This window comes from Streptopelia decaocto, assembly GCF_964273445.1.
Source record: "Streptopelia decaocto genome assembly, chromosome: 20".
NCBI lineage: Eukaryota > Metazoa > Chordata > Aves > Columbiformes > Columbidae > Streptopelia > Streptopelia decaocto.
The window spans coordinates 5,060,744-5,083,181 of NC_138675.1; the positions used below are offsets into that span (position 1 = coordinate 5,060,744).

Here is a 22,438-nt window from a genome sequence, read left to right on the forward strand (position 1 = left end):
GTCGGCACAGGCAGAAAACCTGGAGCAAGATACGATCTGTATCTCTGTCTTGTTCTTCAGACTAGGATGGAATTGACCCTGTGGTGATCATGGAGAGCAGAAGTCAGGTTTGCTTTCAGGATTTGAACAGCTCTAAACGTGCGTGGGGATAAGAAAGGGAGAAGAGAATCCCTTCCTTTCTCACCCTCTCCCTGGGAAGCGTGGGGAAGGTGCTGGTTTTAACTGCCCCCCACCATGCCCTCTGGACACACAGAAGACAGGTGTGCCTGTAGAGATGTGTGAAGACGTGTGTGCTAATGGCACCTAAATTTAGCAGCTGCTCCGTGCTCCTGTTAACCTGTCAAATGACTACTCCCTCTCGTAGGCTTTGTAAATCGTAGATATTACTCACCTCCGTGACTAATTCCCCATGGAAGGCCCTTAAAGAGGTTTGGAAAACAAGTCCTCTGAATTTGGCTGATGAGAGGAGAAGCTCCCGTAGATGACTTGCCCTCGAACTGCAGACAGTCCTCAGGCAGGTTCTCTCGCCCTTGCGAGGAGGTGGATGCGCCGTTTCTTGCAGCACTTGGGAGCTGGGTGTCTGCAGCAAAGACCGAAGCTGGTCACTGGAACTGGTGATTTCTGCAGGAGGAAGATGTGATGGCAACGTGCCCATGGGGGGATTTCACTTTCGTTTTCAAGGGATTCTCCAGCGCAGACGCTTGCCGGGTCAAACAGAGCTGCTTAGCTGCGCGCAAGAGGATCATGCAACCGCAGAGGAGTCTGTGTCTGCGCGGAACTGCAGGGGGGAATTAGGATTGGCAGAGTGTAATTGGTAAAGCCTGCATTTGGCTCGGGTTTTTATTTTAACAGGCCCAGAAAATCACCAAGTAAATAGTAAGCTGGGACCTTAAATTTGCTCTCCAGCACCTCTGACGGCAAAGTTAACCCAGGCACGTTTATTGAAGAAGGAAGAGTGCCACCTATAGAGTCGCAGATCTCCCCTCCTCCAGAAGGCTGAGTTCCAGGTACCAGAGTGTCCTGTGCGGGTACTTTCCGAGCGCAGCTCAGCACCGTTCACGTGGGGGCGGCCTGGGGTGCCGCACACCTGCAGGAGAAAGGTATGCGCTAAAAACCGTGGGGCTTTTATTTTACATTTGTACAGATGTGCTGTTCTAAAACAGTGAATGTCCGTTGTGAAAGTTACCAAAGGTTTCCAAATATAGAGCCTTTTCTGGAGCAAGTTCTTTAAAAATGAAGAAAAACTACGAGGCTTACAAACAGTTACAGGCAAGTTATGTTAACGCGGCTTTATGTCCGTCAGACTGTTGGATGATTTGGTGGCTTTGGGTGAACGAAACTACTTGACGTGCTTCAGAGTGAGCGTTGGGGTGTGTGCACGTTCGTTCCTTCACGCATCTGAGTGTCCGTCCGTGGATGGAGCGTTGCTGGAAGCCACATCAGACCCCACTGGTTTTGTTTCCCACCTCAGGGAAACGCTTAAATGCTGAAGAGGGGAGATACCAGTTTCCAGACAAAATGCTTCACCTTTAAAAACATGTGTTTCCCCCGCCCCATAATTCCCCAATTTTGTTCCACTTAATTTTGGTTCTGGTTTTCACTCCTGTGAGAGATGAAGTTTTTTTCACCTGCTCAGAAAACTCTCCCCTTTTTCCTTATATTTTTTTTCTCCCAGCTTCTTGGTTTTATTCCTTTGATGAAATATTTACCTCTCTTGGGTCTTATTTATTTTTTTATATTCTCTTTGTGTTTATCTTCAAAACATACAACTCCCAACACCCCCTGATAACATGCAACCTCCAAACACTCCCTGCTCCCAGTCAGTGCTCATTGGAAAGCCACTGCATTTGTTTGGTTATTTCTTTCCTGGAATTATATTTATATCCACAGATGCATTGTAAATCGTGCGGTATCTTCTCGTGTGGCTCCTGATGTGCTGAGCCACCTAGTTGCATATTTCTGGGAGTAGTTTTGGTTTAACATTTGGTTTTGTTAATACACACTAAGTGGAACCCGTGGTTCTTGGTGCTGCAAAGTCCCGGTGAGTGCCGAGCGCTGCCCCCAGTTCTTGCAGAACACGTGTGAGGAACCGCTGACGATGAACAAGTTGTCCTGCCATGCTTTCCTTGGGTCTCGCTTGCCTACAAGATGATATTAAAGTGCTTCATAGAAAGAACTGCATGTGCTTTTTGCAACAGCTGCGGGCCCTGGAGTGACAGGAGATGCACCATTGCGAAGTGCTGTTACTGATAGGCTGGAGTTGGGCTGTAATGTTTGCGCATCGTGTCTGTTGAGTGAGAAGAACGGGGTTTATATTGCGATTCCAGGGACTGCACCTTGTTCAGCTCTTTGCTGCCGTTGTCAGAGCTGTTGCGACACCCACAGCAAGTCAACCGTCTGACCCCCCAGTTTTAATAAAAAGCACCCGAGCTAGAAGCTCGCTGGGCTGTCTCTGGGTTGGGTTTCCTCTCTCCTGGCACAGTTAAGCAGCACGTGTAACCTGGTTTCTGAGTAGGAGTGGGGTATGAGAGCAACTTGATCTTGTAGCACTGATGTCCCCGTTGAGATGGACTTTGCGGTGTGTTCTGGTACCTGCTGTATAGCCCATAACTCTGCACCACGGGGCGAAACTGTATCTGTACATTGTGGGAGATGCCTCCTTGCCCTGACTGACCTATGTTGAGCGTCATCCCCAGCTGTGACATCCCTCTTTCTGGTGCTCACGGGGCATTTTGCTGCACTGAGGGCATGTCAGTCCTTCCCAGTGCCGAGGAGAGGGGAGGGATTCCCCTGCTCGGAGCCGCTGAGCAGAACTGGCCATGCTTTTAGCCTCGTGCCTGATACTCCCAGACTCTTTCCTTCCATTCATTCCACTCTGTGCTGCAGCCAAAGAGCACGTATTAAAACTCTAAGGAGGCATGTCTAGTAGTTGTTCAAAATCAGTTAATTTTTTATTGGATTTGAAGTCAGTCTTCATGGGCCAAACCCACCCCAGAGGAGCGGGGATGGGGAATTGCAGGCAGTCAGGACTTATTCCGGATAATTGACTTTTCCGTGTCCGCCCTCCCTCTCAGATTCACCTAAGAAACCTCCCTATCTCTGCAGTGCTGAGTCTGAGAGGCCTTTGTCCCCAGCAGCCTCAGCCATCAAGATGTATTAAATTAAACATACACACACATCACAGCCCCGAGGCTATTAACCCCTCACACACACAATAATCCGTTGTGGTCCGAGTAGAATAACTTATGTTTGGACCCTGATCTGGTTCAATTCATTTCCCCACCTGCGGGAGTGACCTTCAAAACTTGCTCGAGGCTCTGTCTCCAAAGTCGTTTTCTCATTAGTGGAAATGAAATGTATTGTGGAGCCATCGCTCTGTCCCCGCATCTCTGGGGAGTCGAGCGCAGAACAACATTTCTAGTCCCTGCTCACAAATCACACCAGGCCACCCCGTTCCCGGTTGGTTTTCTAGAAACTCTTCCTCCCATTCCCTCCATTGTAACGTAATTAAGATTATTGGAAGTCCTTGCAGCGCGTCGCCAAAGGTTGCAATGAGCAGGGGTGGCTGTTTCAGACAGAGAAGGCACCAGTGGTGGCTCCGGCCAGTTTGCCACTGTCCCCCAATGCTTCCCCTGCTTTGGCTTGGCCTTGGGGCTGGTCCCAGGACCAAATCTCCTTTAAAACAATAAAACGTATTCCCACAGCAAACATGATGTAGAATTGCTCGATCTGGTAGCAGCCGTCATCTCTGTCTGCAGTACTGTTAGAGGGTTAGGGGAGAAATCCAAAAGCCCAAAGCCTCCTGTTGTGCTTGGCGTCCTTGCCATCCATCAGGCAGGGGTCACAGTAACTGCGGATCGTACGCTTGGGTCTCAAAAACTGCAGGAAATCAGTCTTTGTTACATGGAAAATAAAGCAGTCTATGGGGAAAATAGCCATAAATGTTCATTATTTGTGCAGGAAAATCAATTTGTAGGCCAATTGACCAAATAAAGTAATACAATTTGCTGGGAAATCCCCCAGGTGTGGCAGGCAAATGGTGAAGTGGAAATGGAAGCAGCAGATTTCATAGGGAATCTGCGGTGGTTTGGGGGTGGGCGGGATGTGGGGAAGGGAGGCAAAGCTTAAAAGAACAAATAAAACTACAGGAAAGAGAACGTTTAGCTGTGCGGGTGGTCGACAGAAAGGTGCTGGTGGGAGCGGGAGAAGGGCAAATGGTCTTTTTCTTGGTTTTGTGTCGCGGAGGGTGGTGGAAAGATGGGGTGTGATGGTGTGGTGTGGCTGGAACACCCTTCTTGGTTCTCCCTCTGTTTGCAAAAGTGGATGCAATGCCTTAATTAATATTTCTAGTTTTCTTGTTTGCTTTGGATTTTCAAAGTTTGCTTGGCTGGGAGGGTTGAGTCACTCCGAGGAAACGTTGTGGGCAGCCCTGGCTCTTGCAGCTCCCTCGGATTATTCTCACCTGCTCTTCAGTGCTGGGATCACACTGGAAACACCGCGGTACGTGGATCTGTTTGGACCTTTACCAGCCCGAATTCTCTCTGTGCAGGTGTTGACCGAAGGCTCGAGCTTAATGCTCTTGGAGCGGCGGGTGCGCGGTGCGGGGAGGACGCTGCTGTGCTGCGGGGGGTCCTGTCACCGCGGCAGATGGGGCTGGTTTTGGCACCAGCCTCCTTGGGGAATACGGGAATGTACCGCAGAGCTCCGGCTCCTCTGTCTCCGCTGTGTGGAGCAGCTGCTGTTTCTCTGCTCTCAGCAGTTCGGTTGTTTCAGTTTGGAGGGAAACTGCTGGGAAATCAATTTTTTTTAAAGCTGAGAAGGAGCTTGTGTTGTCAAAGTCATCCGGTGATCATGGGGCGCTTCGATATTTGGGATGCCTGGCTCTTAGGATGGTGCCGGACCTGATTTTTCCAAAGGAACCAGTTGTAGCTCTCAAAAGCTACAGCGGCAGCAAAACCTTCTTCCATGTGGACAATTAGAAAAAAGGAGGAACTGACTCAACAAATCCAGGTCTGTCTGTCACATTAAGTGAAGATAACAATTATTCAACTTCATAGAACACACTGTTTAGATGAAGCCTGGTTTGGTTTCTATTCCAGCAACAACACGCGTTTTGGGAGGAACTGTTCAACGTTTTTGTTTGATCTCGTTATGACAGTGAAGACTTATCCAAAAAGGAAAAAAAACACAGCCGAAAACAGAACTTGAGGCAGAAATTGCACTCGACCCAATAAAAAGCTACAGTGACCAGTCCTCATTCTTGTAGGGCTTGAACAAAGCCTGGGTCTGTCTCCTTTTGGCTGAGCGGTATGTGGGCCACGCTTGGAAATCACAAGGATCGTAAAGAAATGCCCTACGCGTGTGTCTCCAGAGCAAAATAGAAGTATAAACCATGGTCACATTCCTCTTGATGAAGCATTTCAAACTGGCTGGGAAGGCTGTGTTGTCTTGGACCTGGTGTAACGGGACTTTGGAGTGGAACATTAATACCCGGGGCAGTGATGGACAGTTATTTTGTCCCCTTGTCTTTCTGTTACTCAAGAAGGTTCAGCAGCGAGGTGCGCGACCAGAAGGGCAAGTGTCTGAAAGCATCCGTGCGCTTTTGCTCCTTGTCTCGTCACCAGAGAAACAGAGCAGGAAAGGACACAAAAAAGAGAAAAATACGTAAGTTTTGCTTTTATTTAGGAGACAGCATGAGTGTACCACGTCCGCAGCTGGTGTAAGTCGGCTTTTACTCCATTAATACTGACTTACATTGCCTGAGGACCTGGATTCACATCGCTGCTTCCTTCATTGCAACGTCAGCCTGAACTGGACAAAGTTATTTGATGTGGAACAGACACAGAGAACAAAGATGAGGCCACTTTTCAGCCTTCTTCCAAAGAGTTTGTGAAACAGGTAGCTCCAAAGGACTGACAGATTTTCTGTCTTAGAGTTACTTCTCTTCGAAGACTGGAATTTCCAGTTGGCTTTTCCAGAAAAACATATTAACAAATTATCCTTTAGGCTTTATAACTCACTCAGAGGTAATAAATGGGAAATGTTCCCTTCTGTTCACAGAGCTTGTTCATCTGTTTCTTTAGCGCTTCAGAAAATAGTGTTGTTAATAGAGATGGGAAGAAGAGCTGCAGCTTCCCTTCTGTGTAACTTTCTTTTGGTTTAAGACATATATATTTTCTCCAATTATAGTCGTACCTACAGCCCTGTTTCTGTGCGCAGCCTTGGACTCAACGTGTCCTTCTCTGTTCCGAAGAGCTGACGATATCAACAGTGCAGACAAACAGGTACAAGGCAGAGAAAGTGTTACTAATGGCTTTTTATAGCGAGGACACCGAGCACAATGGGGTCAAGTGAGTTGCCAAGGATCACACAGGGAAATTGTGGTTAAGAGGAATTTTCTTGTTTGATATACTTTGCCTCTCTCAAGATAAAACCCCCTAAAAACGAGGCTGGACTGCCCGTGCTGGAATTGAAAGCTTTGTAAAATTGTAAACCAGGTGGTGATGGCTCCAAACTGCCATAGAAACTTACATTTCAACGAGGAATCAGCCAGTGTAGACCTGGAGAGCCTGCTGGGGCACAGGTATGCCCAGAACACACTCTTAGACCCGTCTGGTGCTGCAGAGTTGCCTCCTCACCTTGTTTTTCGCCATTGCCAGAAACTGTGAACCGGTCTCGTGAGGCTGATGAAGAGTGCGGCACAGTCCCCAGAACCTGGACGAGTCTTTGTGGGTCTGTACTGCCTGTATTTTTTGGCTGTCCATTGCTGTCTGCTCCCTTCTGTGCTTCGGGCCTTCCCCCTGCGCTGGGACAACATCCCGTGTCACACTGGTGTCACTGAGAAGAGATGATCAATAATAAACCTATTAGCGGTCAGGTTAAAGGGCCCGAGTGCGGCAGACAAATAGATGCGGCGGGAGGCTGCCGACTGTTGTTTTATTCATTTGTTCATTACCGAACACTGGAGCAGGAGCTGAGATGAGAAGCTGGACGGCTTCTCCTGCCCCTGACCTCTGTTTTGATGGAGAAGCTGGTAAGCACAAGGCAGAGCTGCTCCCGTCCCGGATTTGCTACCGAAAGCAGCCGGGCTGGTAGCACGCGGGTGCACAACGGCTAATGAAGGCCCAGGGGAGCCGGGGATTATCTTGGAAGGCAACTGACCCTCTCTTAGGTGTTTATACAAATCGCGGCTGAAGGTAAATGCAAACTCTGTCAGTTATCCTACAGGGGATGTGCGGGCTCCACGGCTGTGTAATTTCCCTAATTAAAGCCATTTGACTAGGTTTATTATTTGAAAAAGGAAAAGAAAAATATTCCAGGCGTTCAGAACCTCCCCCTTTCCTTTTCCCTATCTTTATTATCAATAAAAAGAGAGAGAAAATGCTGTCTGGACTTGAGGATTTCCTTCACATATGGAAAAGATTTAGCATTCTTCAGCTCCCAGCATCGGCCATGCACAAACCTCCCGCCAGCGTTCCCTGTCTGCTCCCCGTATTTCCCACATCTACGTACACAGAAAGAATGCGTGTGCTGGTGCTTCTGCAGGTTTGGGTTCGTTTTTTTAATCCAATAGAAATGACTTTGGAGACTTCAATCACAGGCACGTGAATCATCTCGCAGACAACTTGGATGTTTTATCGCTGTGCAAACTCCTTGTGCATTTGCATTTCTGTGCTTATGTTCTGGTGCTGATTTGGATGCGATGGAGTGGCATCCGCAGGGACTGCACCTGCTCGGTGTCTTGGGTCAGTTCCCAGTGGGATCAGATGTCCAGAGCTCGGCTGGCAGTTAATATGGACTGGCAAAAGCTTTGCTTTCATGTGCCTGGTTTTTTCCATGGAAGCTTTTTGCCTCGCGGCTCTCATAGCAGAGGCCTTTCCATTGCTGGGATCAATTAAATGCTCACCAGGGACTCTCTCTGCGAGGATTCTTTCCTTTTCTGGCTGACTTTGAATGTCACACCAGGGCGTTCAGCTGTTCTGACCTCCCCGCAGTAGCTCCCAGGGCAGGAAACCTTTGCTAACCCTCCCTTCCTGCCTCTCCCCAAGTCCTGTGCTCTCGGCCGTCATTCCATCTGCAAACTCTCCTGGGGCTCTTGGGCAACGCTTTGGTTTCTCGTATTCTTGGCTGGGAGAGCGCGACTCCAGGGGAGAGCTACGAGGGGGCTGGATGGGTGGGGGGAGAAAGGCTTTACTTTGTAATTCCACTGACCTTGCTCAGCCACACGGAGCGGAACGTTCCCTCCCTCTCTGCAAGGGTAGAAACATCACCACAGTTTTCTTTTCCGTCTTTCTGGTGGTCCCTTGCTATCATGGTGGAACGATCAGGCTTCTCCACTCAGGTACCCCACCGCTGTTCCTATGTCGTTGGGTTTTTTTACTTGTATCTCTAGACTTGGGTAATCAGTAACTTTAAATTGCGCGTTGGTACCCATCTGATTTTTTCTGCGGAAAGGAAATACGCCTGTCTGTGATTTTAAAAAACAAAGCAACCCCCCACCCAGACAATACTTTTGAGAGGCAATGAAAGCAATTAATGGTGTCAAAAGACCCTGGGAGGGTGACGGGGGGGAGTGAGCGAGGGCTGGGCTGACGCAGGAGCTGGGTGGGGAATGGAGGGTTATTGACTCCGACTCCAGCTGTGCTTCGTTAGCTGGTGTCATAACCCACAAAATTAATCTTTAACGATGTATAAAGGGAAGGGAGTCCTAACGTCCCCAGTTCTGCAGTGCCGTCCACACTCACCCTTGCAAAAGCTTCATATGTTTTACTTTCTAGTTACACTAATTAGCGAGAGGTGAAGTGATATTCTGTTCTCCAGCCTCTGTCCAAGGGGAAGGGGGCATCCTCGTGTTACGAAAGGAAAGCACGATCTCAGAAGAGGTTTCCTCTGAGCTGGGTCAGTGTTTGTCCTAAGAGCCAACATCCAAAAGCAAAGAGCCCCCGCAGAGGCTGTTGGCAGATGCGCTGCAGGGGGGGACCCGCCTGGGCAGTGACTGCAGCAGCGCTTTGCTGCTGTACTTCCCCCCCAGGTGTGTGTGTTGAGAACTGGTCCTTGGTGCTCTCAGGGGTAGGATCTGCTCCTCTCTGCCCTTGTGCCCGTGCTGCGCGGGCAGGGAGCTGGCGGGCAGCCTGGCTTTGCTGGGCTGAGCTGTGAGACCGACGTACCGCTGCGTACACGCCGGGTTCTTGCTGGGGGTGCCGCACCTGCGCTGACAGCTGTTGGCTCTGCGGCTACAGAAAATGCTGCTTCTGACCCGCTGGGCAGAACACCCTGCTGGTTTGAGCACCCAGCTGGCACAGCACACCGTCCCCTCCCCGGGGTGAGAACAGGTATTTATCGGGGGGAGCTCGAGTCCCAGGGCACCTGCCTGGAGGAGACTTTGATTGGATTGTTTTCCCCGGCATCAAACATCTTAAAGAATCTCAACAAATAGGCAGTTTTCTTTTTAAAATATTCAAGCCGCCTTAGAGGTTTCACGGTTCGGCATCAGCATCCCATTAGTGTACGAGATCACTCTGTAATCACTCTGTCACGCAAATACAAGCTTTTTTAATGTGAAGTTGTGAGGTTTATGTCAAATATCTATAAATCCTAATGCGCCTCCCCATATATAGCAATGCCACCGCAGTCTCTGCGTGTATTCTTGCATGTAACGCTGCTCTGCTAAGTACACACTTCACTACTTGCCACTGCGTGCCAAGGGATACTTGATAACCCCAAATCTGCGTAAGGGTAGGTGTCTCCATATAGTGCTCAGCTCTGTAGGTACATTGCTGTCCTATACGGTGTCTGTACAGCTGGCACTGGACTGGAGCAAAAGCCAGAGGCACAGGAATGATTCCTTGGGTGGAATTCTCCTTGCAAGTGAGTGGGTTTTATTTGCAGCTTGGACCGTTGCCCTCTCGAGTCAATGGAGAGACAATTGATTGCAGCAAGTTCTGGACCAGGCTTCTGGCTACCTTTGTGCTTAATTTAAAAGTAATGTGTATCTACTGGTGAATGCCTCTAAACAGATTAAGAAAGCGCAATTGATTCAAAACTGACTAGAGATGAACATAAAAGGCAAAATTGATTGGCTCAGTCCATTTTAATTTTCTGGGAATGGAGAAAAATACTAAATAAGGAAATAAATAAAAGTCCTAAGCCTAATGGCAAAATTACAAAGTAAACACAACTTGAAGAAATGCATTGGTGGTGCTGGAATGCAGGTGTGTGCAGGGGCACTGGTTCCCGCGTTGTCCCTGTCTGGTTCTGGTCAGAACTCAGCAGCACAGGTCACCCGTGACCAGACATGGCTGCAGATGCACATTTTCCTTCCATTCACATTCATTAATATGTCTTTTTTAAAGTAAGAAGCTCTCTGTGTGTTAGGTGATACCTATATAGGTATGTACGTGTCATATTTGTATATGATATAGAGGCGTGTGTGTGTATATGGGTATATAGATGCAGCAGCTTTAAGTGTAAGGATACAATTTACAGAAAAGCAAAGTATAAACGTTCTGGGGAGCAGGGGCAGGGGGAGCCTGTGTTCCTGCTCTGGCGGGCGCTTTCTCTGGGTTTAGTGCCTCCCTTTTTGCTGGACTCCGGCTCTCGTTAGGGCTGATGGGTCCCTGGGCAGTCACTGAGCCCGGTAACTGCTCGGAGGTACCATAATGGCCATAAAATGATTCTCAGTCTCTGATCGGTGCCGTTCTCTTCAGCCTGTGCAGTCACAGCGGAGAGCAAATTGCAATTATTTGGAAGCGGAAATTTGAACACTCTCGCTCCTCCCCCCCTTTAATTGTTATGATAAATTGCAACTTCAGAAAAATATATAAAGCTTTGGCATGATAAAGCTCATGCTGATAGCAAATCCCAGCTTTCAGCATGACAGAAATCTGGTGCAAATATTGCCCTCCTTGCCTTTCCTTTCCTTCCCCTCACCTCTCCCTTTCTCTCCTTTCCCTTCTCTCCTTTGGGTGCTGTGCAAGCTGGAGTTACTGAGGTGGCTTTGCACATAGGGTGAGCTCTGTGTGCACAAAAGGGGACGGGGGGGAATACACCTGATATGCAAAGAGTATTTCAGAATAGGAAACGCACAATTTATATCGCGTGTTCCTCCAGGGAGCAGACGGTGAGAAACCTCTTTGCAAAGGGCCGTGCGAGCGGGTCTCTACTACTGAGATCCACAGGGTGCGGGAGAGCGTTTGCTGTTTGTTGCGTAGACGCAGTCGGCCCCTCACACCGTGTCACCTCACGTTGGGCAGGTGGGTCTCCGGGACCCCCAGCGATGCTCACAGTGAGAATATTCTCCTGTCTGTCAGTCCGGGCGTTGGGACTCACTGCAAAGCCCGTTGCAGCTCCATCCAAGTTCTGTACTTGGGCTGCTCAGCGGTGCAGGAGCATTCCCCTTGCTGCCGTCCAGGGCTGCGCTTGCCTTCCCCATGTCCCTCTGAATGAGAAAGTGTCTGTCCTTTTCCTCCTATACTCACGTTTTCCCGTTTTTAAGCCGGTTTGGCGCCCGGCTCCCCCCTCCCTCGGGTGTCTGCTGTTCACAGCTGCGCTCTTGGCTCGGAAGTGTGTCGGAACGGGAAAGCCAATGTGCCTCCTTGGGGCGATGCCTTCCACATGGATTTAGCTAATCATCACGATTAGGGCTCCCCTTAATGACCACAACTGGAGTTTATTGACAGAGGTAAACAAGAAGTTTTTTGGTTTATACTTGTGGAAAGTTCATAATTTATTTCATTTAAAGAAAAGTGGGCTCTTGTATCACTTACTCTTGCTCCATTCTGCCCTGCGGAGAGCTGACTGGCTTTCCCAGGACATTGTCATTTTGCCAGGTTTATTTGGAAAGTCAATGTTTCAGAGAAACTGTTATTAGTTAAATGACGCTCTGCACTTATTCAGCCTGCTTCACACACCTCTCTTCCTTTGTTCCAGTTAAAAAAAGTTGTCCTATTGAAGAAAGTATGTGCACAGTATCATGATTTTGTTGGCTAAAATATTAAGTACTGTGGGACAATGACACTACAGTCTCCCTGGGTTCCAAGGTACATCTTCCACTCTGAGTGCCCGTATTACGGCTCCCGCGTTGGTCGACCACAGATTGAACCGAACACCCCAAGTGCTACAAACATGTTCTATCACAACGAGAGATAAACCCCAACACTGCACTAGGCTCCTATCTCCTTGGGATCAGGCACAAAGGGTGCAGGGACAGGTTAATCTGCAATACATTCACCCTTCTTGCAGAAGAGAGGAGGCTGGGACCGGGGTCACGTCGTGCTAGGTTCTGTACACAAACACACATGCGGTGAAAAAGCATCTTTTGCCTCCTGGCAATTTTCCTCCTGTTTATTTGTGTCTTGTCAGAAGTGAATTGAGGGAAGCGCGGTGCCAGGACCACCTAGGGAGAGGCTGCACAAAGCAAGACATCTCACCATGCAAATGAGAGTGAAGAGCGGCCTCAGTAATTCAACCTGAAATTGAAGTGGACTCTTGGCCGGCATGAGAGTCCAACCTGCTGCTGGCTGCGCAGGCACTTTGCCCTTTGCAGTCAAAAGTGTTCCAGGTTATCTGGATCACATCTGCCCTGCGCTACTGGCAAAGGCTTAATTGAACCTGTTCTGCTGTGTTAATGCGCAACATTTGATAGGAAGTATTCTGGAGAGAGAGATTGGTGCCTAAAAAGAACAGGCTGAGAGAATTGGGGTGTTCAGCCTGGAGGAGAGAAGCTCTGAGGAGACCTTATTGCGGCCTTTCCATACTTAAAAGGGGCCTGTAAGAAATACGGGGACAGACTTCTTAGCAAGGCCTGTTGCGATAGGACAAGAGGTGATGGTCTTAACTAAAAGAGAAGCTGCTTGTTTCCAGCTTGCCTAACCAAATTCTTCTTGTTTCCTTCTCTTTTCCTCCCGCCCTTTCCCATTCCACCCAATTCCATCCTGTGGCAGAACCGGGGTCGCCTGGCAGAGAAGAGGACGATCCCCTTACCTCCGACCAGGATCCCGAAGAAAGAGCTGACCTCAGTTTTCTCACATAGTGACGACAGCGAAGAGAGTGATAAGAGCAATGGTCAACACCCTGAAGTAAAGCAGGAGGAGGATCTCCACATCAGTATCATGAAAAGAAGGTACTTTCCTGCCAGGGACCACTGCCCTGCAGGAGCAAAGACACAGAAAACTGGACAGCAGGTGACCAGCCCTTGGGGGCCAAATACTGCCCAGGGACCCCAATGGAGTCACCTCCAGGACCTGAAATTAAAGTGCAAATGTCACGTTATAGCTCAGAAAGAGTCACTGGGTCCTCTTTCCTACTTTACTCCTGTTTGGGGTGAGTGGGGCTCTGTGAGGCCTTGCACCATGCACCTCGTTTGCAGTCTGTAAATTGCATTTCACTCTCTGTCCAGCATTCTGTGCCTTTGTGCCTGGTGAGGCCAACAAATTGCATTACCCAGTCACCCGCGGGCCTTTCACACAGCTGTCTGAAAACACACAGGCATGCACAGGTCCAAAGTCCTGCATTTTGCTTTCAGTTGTTCCCAGATTCTGATGTAATGTAAATTGGAGAAGTTAATGTTGGGGAACAAAGCTTGGGAAGAATGTAGCAGCAGTGTTTGTTGTCATATGTTCTTGACTAAGAGTGTCAAAGGGCGTAGCTGTCTCTCACTGGTCCCGAGTGCTTCTGTAGTCTAAAAGCAGAATTAACAGAATTGCAGTAAGCAAAGAGTCGCTGGGATACTGGGGCTTAGCTCAGTACTTAGAGATGTTGGTTGTGTCTGTCTCAGTGCCATGTACATTCATCCTGGAATGATGCAGGGTAGCAGGAAGAGGAGAAGGGATTGTCTTGAGTGACATCTTGGTAGCTGTCACTTGGGCTCTCCTGTATGGTCTCAGCGCCCATAACATTCAGCTGCAAAACTTTGGGTTCTCTCATCCCTCTGAAAAAATATGATGTTTAGAAGACCTATAACTGCAGGAAAATCAATACCTAAAGGCACTGTGTCTCAGCCTCCCATGCATATCATTGCAACTCATCTTGATTGTCATCTTCCTCTGATGCATAAAATCACTCAGATTCTAAGACAAGGCCTATAAAAACAGAGGAGTGGAAACCGAAGGCATGTAATTGCTTTTCTTATGTTTTATGTGTTTCCTGCTCCTGAGTAGATAAGCTATTTCCCCCCTTGCCTTCCAGCAGATGCTGGTACGTTCAGCAACTGAGAACTGGAAAGCGAGGAGACAAAACAGAAACCAGCTCTTCTCATAAAACCCACCTGTAATTAAAGTCTGGGTTTCTCATTGCCGCTGTCCAAGAGCCATGTTCAGGTTATCGCTTGGAAATGAAAAGGTGTTTGGGGAATGCATCTGCACTGTGCGAGCGCACAGGAGCCGCAGAGGAGAGGGAACCCTCCTAATCCATTTTGGTAACTGCCCTTCTTCTCCTGCCCCCTTTAATTATGCTTTTAATTCTGCAAAATTATAGTGCTGGTTTGTCTCATTAGGAGGGAGAACAACATGGTAACTACATAATTGATACACTGGACCCCCCAAATATAAAGTGCTCTTATCTTAAATCTTTAATTACTATAATTGCTTTGCCTTGTTTATTAGGAAATGGAGAAAAATTGCGTAGCAGTTATTAGCCAAAGGCCCCTCCGCTTGCCATTTCAGTGCTCTTCAGTACTTTTCAATGAGTTTGTCTGAAAGTCTCTTGTTGAAGCTTTGTCTTGGTTCCTTAGAGGAGCGCACGATTCTTCCCAGGTCGGGCAGATTCTCATTGCTTCCCTACAGTTGTTCTCCTTTTCATTTTCCTGGGAGCTCTGACACGGCGTGTGTGGGACAGGCTGGAATAGCTGGGCGAGGCAGCACGCTGGTGAGGGCAGAGAACACGGAATTCTGGTGCCCAGGCAGGGAACATCTGCTCCGATCCCTCAGCGTTCCCAAGCATTTTGTGCCAAAGCACCCAAGTCCCCAACCCTCCTGTCCCAAAGAGGGGGAGGACTGGCCATTTCCACCTGCCCCAGGGCAATGAGGGGCAAACAAGTTGCCCCCAGTCCAGCTGTGGTCCCAGTGTCACAAGCAGCCCAGGGACTGGGGTGGAAGGTGCGATGGGGATGGGGTGGAAGGTGTGATGGGGTGGGGTAGAAGGTGTGATGGGATGGGGTGGAAGGTGCGATGGGGATGGGGTAGAAGGTGTGATGGGGTGGGGTGGAAGGTGCGATGGGGATGGGGTGGAAGGTGCGATGGGGATGGGGTGGAAGGTGTGATGGGGTGGGGTAGAAGGTGTGATGGGGTGGGGTGGAAGGTGCGATGGGGATGGGGTGGAAGGTGCGATGGGGATGGGGTGGAAGGGGCGATGGGGATGGGGTGGAAGGGGCGATGGGGATGGGGTGGAAGGGGCGATGGGGATGGGTGGAAGGTGCGATGGGGATGAGGTGGAAGGTGCGATGGGGATGAGGTGGAAGGTGCGATGGGGATGAGGTGGAAGGTGTGATGGGGATGGGTGGAAGGTGTGATGGGGTGGGGTGGAAGGTGCGATGGGGATGGGTGGAAGGTGCGATGGGGATGGGTGGAAGGTGCGATGGGGTGGGGCGGAAGGTGCGATGGGGATGGGCTGGAAGGTGCGATGGGGATGGGGTGGAAGGTGTGACAGGGCTGGCTCCAGGGACAGCAGCAGCAAGGCCAGACATCTCGCAGACGTGACAGCTGGGGCCCGGCAGAGACAGTGCCCCATCTGCTTGCTGGTTTTAAGTCACCTGTTGTGTCCTCCCCGATTGATGATGGATTGGGCTGAGGTTTTATCGTCTCCCACTGAGAGGAAGAAATAGGTTAAACTGTGATAGCAGGAAAACAAGGTCAGGGCCTGAGCAAACCTGTGTTTTCCTCTTGTACCCCTGGATGGCCCTCGTGCACACCTGCTGCACCGACCGTTACAAACACTTGCAGCATTGCTTTGAGCATTGTTGCCTTTCCTTTTTTTTCTCCTATTCCCAATTTCCTATATATTGACTGTTTCCCTCCATTGTTGGCACAAGGGAATGCTTGCTGCTACTTTCAGGTGTGGCCATTGGTGAAGAGAAGACTCTAGGGATTGGAGTAGGAGTTGGAAGCTTAGTTTCTTGGCTAGTCCCTCAGCCTAGCCTTTGACAGCCATTTCTTCTGTAATCTTAGGCAATTGCCCATGGTGGTGGCCTTCAGAGGAGTTCTTGCAGCCTTAGAAAGGAGCAGGCACCTGTAACTACCACCGAAGTTAGTGCATTTCAGTCCACGCCAACTTATTTCATGACCAGGTCCTTGCAAAACTGTGTGATTTTGCTGCCTTGCACATACGTGATTAAGGAAACCAGGGCTCACGCTGCAGTGAGCTTGGCTCATCTGCTTTGAAATCCAGGTGACCCAAGCCTTAGGCTGCTTTGCGGGGTGTGCTAAGTAGCCTCTGTGGTGTGGCTCCTGTCTGGAAAACAGAGGGCTTAAAATCTTGTCTCACATAACCAGAGGCATCTGCTGAGCTTGATACCGTAGCTTGATACCCAGACTGTAAGCACTGGGCTCTGAAGATTATTGGGACAGCGCTGCAGAGGAAAATCCTTTTTCTTCTGATCAGATTTTGGGTTCCTGAAAATCTTGCTCTTTCACAACATTAGCTACGTGGAACAGTTGCATTGCCTTAATTACTATGCTTTGGTTAAGTTGTAGTGACTCCTGGTGAGAATGCTTGTCTGGCTACGAAAATAGTTCTTCCTGTTTGGAGACAAGAATGGGTTCCTTGCCAAATATTGCTCTGAAATACAACCCGTTTTGAGGAGAAATAGCAAACGTTACCCTGTAGCAGGGTGGCTGTGCACTGAGAGGCAGATTTCTGGAGAACCTCATGCTGTCCTTGAGTCTTTCTTGGTTTGTGTCACTGTTCCCCGCACCCCGGACCCTCCCTGGCTGTGTCAGCAGCGTGGCCCTGCTGTCTGGCACCTGCCGTGGCACTGGGGTTATTGCACACGCATCGAAATGCAGGTGCTTACTGAACACTGGCTGCTCTTCACACGTGAACGTTGACACAGTCCAGACAGGGCCCGGTTGCTCACCCCGTCCCCCCACCCTCACGGCCCAGCTTTACAGCGCTCTCCTCACTCAGCATCCATTTTCCAATAGTGAAATTACTGACCTCCACTAAGCCTTAATGGCCAGCGGCCGTCAGCCTTGCCACCGCCCGCCTTTCCAAGTGGAAAGCTATTTCTTATATCCCATAAGGCCACTGCTCTTTGACTCCCTAATTGATTGAAGATCAAACCCAAGCACCCCTGCATTATATTTGTCACATGCACCCGCTTGTGATTCAGAGCCGTGAGGTCCCAGTGCCTCCTCAGCCCATGTGCTGCCTTTGCCTCCCTTCTCTTGCTTGGCCTCCTCCTGAAATGCTCCCGAGTGCTCTGGGCTCCAGCCGTGAATCAGGCTCTGAGATCAGATTCGACAGCCCTTCTTCTAATTGCCGTGACTCGAGAGAAGGGGGAGGCACAGCCCCTCCTGTGGCTGGAGACATGTTTTGCTGCTTTATGACACTTCTTCCACAGCTTCCGCTAGTTATTTTCTGTCATTCCCTTCTTCCTTCCTCTGCAACCCTTTCTTTTCTCCTTTCTCTTTCCTTCCTCCTTTTCTCTGAACCACACAGCACTTAATAGCAGTCATTGTATTCAATAAATATATTAAAGATCCCTCTGGGAAGCAAGGACTGGACTTGGTGCAGAGTGCCAGGAAGCATGTCATTGACCTAATGAGGACAGATATTTGAGGGGTGGAGGGAGAGAGAAAGAGAAAAAATGGCTACTTACCTCTCAGGGATGGTGCAGGGTAAAGGATAATAAAGAGCAAGAAACTGCTTCTTGCCCGGGGAGGAGATAGGAAACACAAGAATGGAAGCAAGTGAAATCTTGACGAGCAAGCGGTCTTGGGTGCTCTCTGCGTCTCCTTGTGTCTGACCCTTGTGGCCTCAGCTCCGTGGTGAATAACAACCCCGGTGCCCCAGCCCGGGTGTCGGTCCTGCCGCCGCCCTTCCCGGAGCTCCCAACCCGGCTCTGTTCCTGGGGGCCCGTCTGCTGGTTTTATTGAGCACTTTCTAGCTGATCACACTGTACCTGAGCCCGTGGGTGGGTGAGCTGAGGCAGCAGCCGCTGTAGTACCTTCGCTTGCCTGCCTCTGGATTTTATTTTTCCCCACTCCTTTTCTCTTATTAATTTGTAAGGGACTGGCTCCTGCTCACCACTCTTCATACAACCTGAGAACAGGCTTGTGTAGCTGATAGTTTGCAAATTATTAGTAATTTGATTTCAATTGGATGAATAACCTGTTAAAGCAAGCTGTACATTAGCCTCAGAAATCTAATTGGTGATAACGGCATAGAGATGTGGAACGAGTGCTTGGTTCTGCTCCCTACCCCTCTCCCTCTCCCCCAAAAAGAAGATAATTAGGATTTAATATCATTCTCACCTATTCATTTGTCTAAATATGGGTGTTTAATTATCCATCTTGGCAGATAGATGTCTCTGCCTCTGTGTGCATCTGAGCCATTCCTTTTGTATGAGGTTTTCCCTCCCCACTACTTACAACTCCAGGTTCCTTTTCAGAGTTGCAGGTTGATTTCCAGCTCTCCCAGCGCCGTGCAGGCGCCAGGCTCTGGTTTGCACAGTGCAGGGCCGAGCTGGAACTCGAGGGGGTCGAAGAAGGTTTTGCGTATGTAGGAAATGTTGTATTCTAGGGAGCAGTGCGAAATCAGGCTCACCACCAGTTCCGCTCTCTTGTGAGCAGGGCAGGCCCTTCTGGTCCTGTTAGTGCCATAAGGGCTTTGACTGCCTTGAATTTGCTTTGAACTTGGGATTCAGATCAGCTTGGATGAAAAGTCCAAACATATCCCAGAGTCTGACCAAGCTTCAGTTCATGGAAATGGAACTCCATGCCCTGTTCAGCCCGTCCTTTCCAGAAAGTTTTCAAAGGTCTGAGTTTTGACTCTGAAGAACAACTGTTACTGCCATAAGCTCTGTAGTAACTGAGAGGTACCTATTCCATTTCTCTTTGCAAATAAAATATTGGGACGATGGAAAGCTAGACTAGGTTTTCTAAACTGTTGCATGTGAGGAAGAAGAACACGAAAAACTAGGTGTATGTGAAACTACTGAGCACAGTTCTGAGCGCAGCTTTATTGGTGGAAATTAATACCTACTAAAATCTACCAAACCCCTAGAAGAACTACTCACAGAGCAACCAGCCGCCCTTTGTGAGCCGCTCTGGTGGGAAGAGCACAAAAGGTGTGCTGTCACATTAGTGAAGTGCTGTCACATTAGTAAAACTTGCGGCAGCATCATGTCTCGGATGTGAAATTATTTCCGTGCTAAGAGTTGTTTTGAGGTAATTTCTGCCCTGGGCTGAAGCGGGGGCACCCATTCAGGAGGGCGCTTAAATAGACACTCAGACCTCAGCTAAGTCCCATTGACTGGTCGTGCTTAAGAGTTTTCTGACTCAATTCAGCACACATTCAAACTGGAAGAAAGGCTCTCTTTTCCTTGAGATGGTTTTAAATGAGGCTTTTTCTGCAGTCAGACGGTCTCCAGCTACACACACCGTCGCTTTTTCTAGTTGAGGACAAAGGCAGGGAACACAAAACGCGTGAAAGTGCATTTGGCCTCTGCTACTTGTGATGTTTGCAGCCAGTTCTGTTTGCTGCTTTTGGGAACCTACACCTGCAGGAGCCAGCGTGTCCGCTGGCAGATGCCGGGATGCGGGAGAGGGTTTGTGCGAGGACACCGGCTCGCTTGCCAGTGTGGTCTCAAGCGGCTGAGGTTCTCATCAGTCACCGCGACGGGGAGGATCGGTGGTGGTCACAGACCTCTGCCGGGCGCGGGGACACCAGGGCTCCCTGGTACCCAGTGGGGACATCAGACCACACAAGGTCAAGCATCTGCCGGAGCCCTGTGGGTTGGTGTAGGCGATGTCTGGTAGCAAGGGAATAAAACAAACAAAATAAGGGAAAAACAACCCCTTTGGCCGCTCTGTCTTAATTTAGGGTATTGTTCATCTAGAATCTGCTATTCCTGCTTGTCAGCAGGCAGAGTGACAGAATATGTGAAATTAATTTCCGAGGTAGGAAATTGCTAATAATTTATTTACAGCTGGGGTGGGCGTGGAGGAGGAATACGGTACAGACATGTTTGGGTTTTCTTCATAAAATGTCGATGCTTAGCTCTTTCTGCTTCCTCTGAGCGTGTCCTGTTGCTTGAGACAACACCCTGTGGTCCCTACACCCCCTAGAGCGCAGCAAGGAGAGGTTCTGTCTCCCATCTACTGCGCTGGGGGTCCTGCCGCGGACCCTCCGTCCTCGGGGGGTGTGCGATGGGGCTCAACCACCCCGCGGCTCGGCCAGACGCAGGAGCTGCGCTTGAGAGCTGGGGCCGGGGATTTGGAGAGGACGGTGGGTGGATTGTCACGCCGGAGCAGATCTTTTAAGGGGGAAGCGATGCAGCGTGTGTCACTGACCTCTCTGTTTGTCTGTTGACAGGATACACACCCACTGGGATTTAAACATCTCCTTCCGAGAGACCTCTTGCAGGTACCATTTTGGGGCACCCTCTTTGTATGGTAGGCTAAGAGTTTATCATATGTTACTGGCATATGGATGCTGTTAGATGTAAATGAACATTTCTAACTGTCAGTGCTGTGGGGGTTTTTCTTCCTCCTTTGTTCCTCTTTCTCCCACGTATCCTTTTCTTTTGTTTTTATTTTGGGGAAGTTGCCTGTGGGGGGAAACAGAGGTTTGGTGGAGGCCGTGGGGAGCGATGGGTGGGAAGTCGGGGCTGATTCGTACTCCATTAGGGAAGGATTGAGGGCAGAGGTATTCGCTGGTATTTAGGGAAGCACAGACCATAAAACTCCGTAATTCCGAACATTTACAATGTTAAAAATACAAACCCCCACCCTGATCCGTAAGCATCTAGAAGGCACATCTCACCCAGCACTCCTGTAAAAACAGCTGAAGTTTTTTGTATGGCAGCCTTTAGAATATAATCTTTGGTTTCTTGCTATAAGCTTTTGGGACTCTAAAATACGAAAGAACGGATTCCTTCCAGGCAGAGCCTTTAATGATAAATTTCAGCCTAGAGCAAAGTTTTATGGCTGAGTTATAAACTCCTGAAAGAGAGAGGTTTGTAATGGAAGTGCTGACACAAGCTTTAATTAATAGCCGTGTGAACAATGATTCTGTACAATGGCAACTAAGGGTGCAAACGTCTTTGGAAATTAGAATCCCTATCTTAAAAAAAAATAATTCTGAATTTGCAATGCGTAGAATATAATAATGGGCTGATTTTTATGTCGACAAGTACACTTCTTGGGCGTTCTCAGCTTAACTGTTTATTCCCTTCAGTTTAGTTCTCTTCTGGCAGAAACATCAATAGTTCCTCCTGGGAACAGAAGTTTTGCTTTTGCAAATAACTGGTTAGTCCAAGTGTCAAAAATTGTGCCCATCCAGCTAGTTCTGAAGAAAACAACCGGTGTTACGCTATGTGGCAAAGTCATTTGTGTGTTTATGTGTTGGTACGGAAAAGCTTGTATGTATTTAAGTCACCTAAATTGCCACCCAGGTCTGTAAAACATCTGGCGTATCTAAAATACATCATGGGGTAGCAAAAAGGTTTCGCAGACCTTCGTTCTCAGTGACCTGCATGGGCCTATTTGAATGTATTTTAGACAAACATCTGGCCAAGAGCCCGTGTATCCGTATGCATGTGTACATGTATGTTTAAATGGGAATATAACACACTTAGTGGGCCTTTCCACATTGATTTAACCCTGGCATAAACCCTTAATCAGCCAGAACTGAGTTTAAACAGCACTGCTTAAACTGGTTTGTTACCCGTACGTGTTTGGTCTGTGTGGTACAGCCACACGCTTTTTAGAAACCTGTATTTAAGGAGGAATGAAACAGGTGAGCCAAGGAGGATGAGGACGTGAAACAAATCAGGGCAGGTGGAAGAAGCAGATGAAAAAATACATGGGGAATTGGACAGGAGAAGCAAACTGAAGGGAAATTCACCGATTTGGCTCATGTGGGGAGAGAAGAGGAAAGCAGGAGAGTAGAATTGAAAAGTGATGGTTCTGAACATGTCAAGGCTGCTCCTTACTCAGCAGAAGGTGTTGCTGTGTGATGCAGGTAACGTTATCGAGTGCCGGAGCACGCTGCCGCTCTGCCCTTTAGGATTGATATAGGAGAGCTTCAGGTCTGTCTAGTTAGTTATTTATTCATTTTTTCCTAGTAAGCTTTTCCTTTTTAATCTTGGAGACCTGAAGTAGGTACTAAAATGTCACAAGAAGTTTTTAGCAGCTGGAAGCTGGATGTGACCCCTTAACGCCCCACAGTCTTTAGCATCTGCTGCTAAAAAGCTGGTGGTTGTCAGATAAGCGCCTTGAAG

At 48.9% G+C, this 22,438-nt stretch overlaps 1 protein-coding gene across 7 annotated transcripts in view; it reads left to right on the forward strand.

Annotated features, from left to right (window-relative positions):
- Positions 1–22,438, forward strand: part of SAMD11 (sterile alpha motif domain containing 11) — a 97,625-nt gene that overhangs the window by 19,596 nt on the left and 55,591 nt on the right. For 6 of the 7 annotated variants that reach the window (XM_082070029.1, XM_082070031.1, XM_082070032.1 and 3 more), the window contains exons 3-4: positions 12,942–13,120; positions 20,530–20,580. In XM_082070029.1, coding sequence (XP_081926155.1) covers positions 12,942–13,120; positions 20,530–20,580 — 230 coding nt within the window. The remainder of the gene's footprint in view (positions 1–12,941; positions 13,121–20,529; positions 20,581–22,438) is intronic. The other variant, XM_082070030.1, reaches the window with a different exon arrangement.